Here is a 2,153-nt window from a genome sequence, read left to right on the forward strand (position 1 = left end):
TATCCAAGATAAGCTAGAGGCACACCTGAGCAGGCCACAAAGATGTTGGTAGATCGTGTGTTAGACATCATTATCTAAAAAGCAGAACTCAGTAATGGAGCTTATTTTGCCATGGGATAGAGGCTGAAATGATTTAGTCCTGGACATGAAGAACATAAACTGTCTATGGAAATTTAAGATAGAAGTATCTAGTATGCATTTAGAAAGGATACTCATGAATTGTGACATAGATTGCTTATACATGACTTGTCTGAAAATTATCTTTATGTTGGTTACACCTGAGGTTATGAACCTAGTTTTGCTTGATATTCAACATTATTCTGGAGAAGACAATGGCAACACATTCCAGTTCTTACCTGAACAATCTCCTGAATGAAGGAGCCTGGTAGGCTACAATCCATGGGGTCGGTGAGAGTCGGATGCGACTGAGCGACTTCACTTTCACTTTTCACTTTCATGCATTGGAGAAGGAAATAACAACCCACTCCAGTGTTCTTGCCTGGAGAATCCGAAGGACGGGGAGCCTGGTGGGCTGCTGTCTATGGGGTTGCACAGAGTTGGACACTACTGAAGCGACTTAGCAGCAGCAGCAGCAACATTATTCAATCTTTCTCTACCTCAGTAGCTTCTTTTATTTGCTGACTAAACAAAAACTACAATTTTGCAATTGTGGCTCTATAATTAATTACATTTATATTGTTTACAAAACTTTAAAAATATTCTGTAATATTTATTTATTCAATTAACTGTGCATTTTCATAATCACTATTATTCAAAATTGTTCATACTGTTATAAATATAATTTTATGCCAAACTGAAGTCTACATTCTCAAGGATGATCTAAAATAAATTAATATATATATTTTTGTTTCTTCTCCTAGGGTACAAACTTATGGATGGAAAAAATAGAGTCTCTTTATTGAATTAGTTATGCTGGTTTCCAAAATTCATGTGTGCCCCCGAAATATTTTATTCTTAATGGAATTCCTGGTCTGGAAAGAGTACATGAATGGATCTCCCTCCCATTCTGCACAATGTTTATCATCTCCCTTCTGGGAAACCTTGGCCTTGTGTATCTCATTCATCATGAAGAGTCCTTACATCATCCAATGTATTTTTTTCTGGCAATGCTCTCCCTCATTGATCTCTTTACCTGTACCACTACCCTACCCAATGCATTCTGCATCTTCTGGTTCAATCTGAAGGAAATTAACTTCAATGCTTGTTTAGTCCAGATGTTCTTTGTCCATGGGTTCACAGGTGTGGAGTCTGGGGTGCTCATGCTCATGGCTCTGGACCGCTATGTGGCCATTTGCTACCCACTGCGCTATGCTACCATACTCACTAACCCTATCATTGCCAAAGCTGGACTTGTCACCTTCCTGAGGGGTGCATTGCTGATGATTCCTTTTCCATTCTTGGTTAAGCGTTTGCCCTTCTGCCAAAGCAATATTATCTCCCATACATATTGTGACCACATGTCGGTGGTGAAGTTATCCTGCGCCAGTATCAAGGTCAATGTCATCTATGGTCTGGTGGTTGCCCTCCTGATTGGAGTGTTTGATATCTGCTGCATATCTGTATCGTACACTATGATCCTTCGGGCGGTGGTCAGTCTCCCCTCAGCAGATGCTCGGCAGAAAGCCTTCAGCACCTGCACTGCCCATATATCTGCCATTATTGTCACTTATGTTCCAGCATTCTTCACTTTCTTTACCCACCGTTTTGGAGGACACGCTATTCCCTCTTCTCTTCACATCATTGTGGCTAATCTTTATCTTCTTCTTCCCCCAACTCTCAACCCCATTTTTACGGGGTAAAGACAAAACAGATTCGAGACAATGTCATAAAGCTCTTGCAGGGTGAGAAAGGGGCAAGTACTCAGGACAATTAAAATGAGATAGAATGAAGATGAATGAAAAACAACATAGAAGAAACTCATGTGTGATATTGAGTCTTTTCTATGATCTATGTTTTTTGCAACTACAGTGGGAAAAGTTACAGATAATTCTGGATGTATATTCCAGTGACTCCCCATATTTTTTTCCTCTATCACTAGTTTGAACCAAGTCATTGATATTGGTTCATTACAACTTTCCTCTTAATGTATTCATATAGGATATTTTCTTAACCTTGTGAGAGTTAAATGTCTT

General features: G+C 39.4%; 1 protein-coding gene across 1 annotated transcript; it reads left to right on the plus strand.

Annotated features, from left to right (window-relative positions):
* Positions 1-1,034: 1,034 nt before the first annotated feature.
* On the plus strand, positions 1,035-1,820 carry LOC129628164 (olfactory receptor 52N5). The gene has a single exon (XM_055547589.1). It carries the CDS (start codon positions 1,035-1,037, stop codon positions 1,818-1,820), a length of 786 nt encoding a protein of 261 aa, XP_055403564.1.
* Positions 1,821-2,153: the final 333 nt, after the last annotated feature.

The sequence above is a fragment of the Bubalus kerabau genome, chromosome 15, assembly GCF_029407905.1.
Source record: "Bubalus kerabau isolate K-KA32 ecotype Philippines breed swamp buffalo chromosome 15, PCC_UOA_SB_1v2, whole genome shotgun sequence".
NCBI lineage: Eukaryota > Metazoa > Chordata > Mammalia > Artiodactyla > Bovidae > Bubalus > Bubalus kerabau.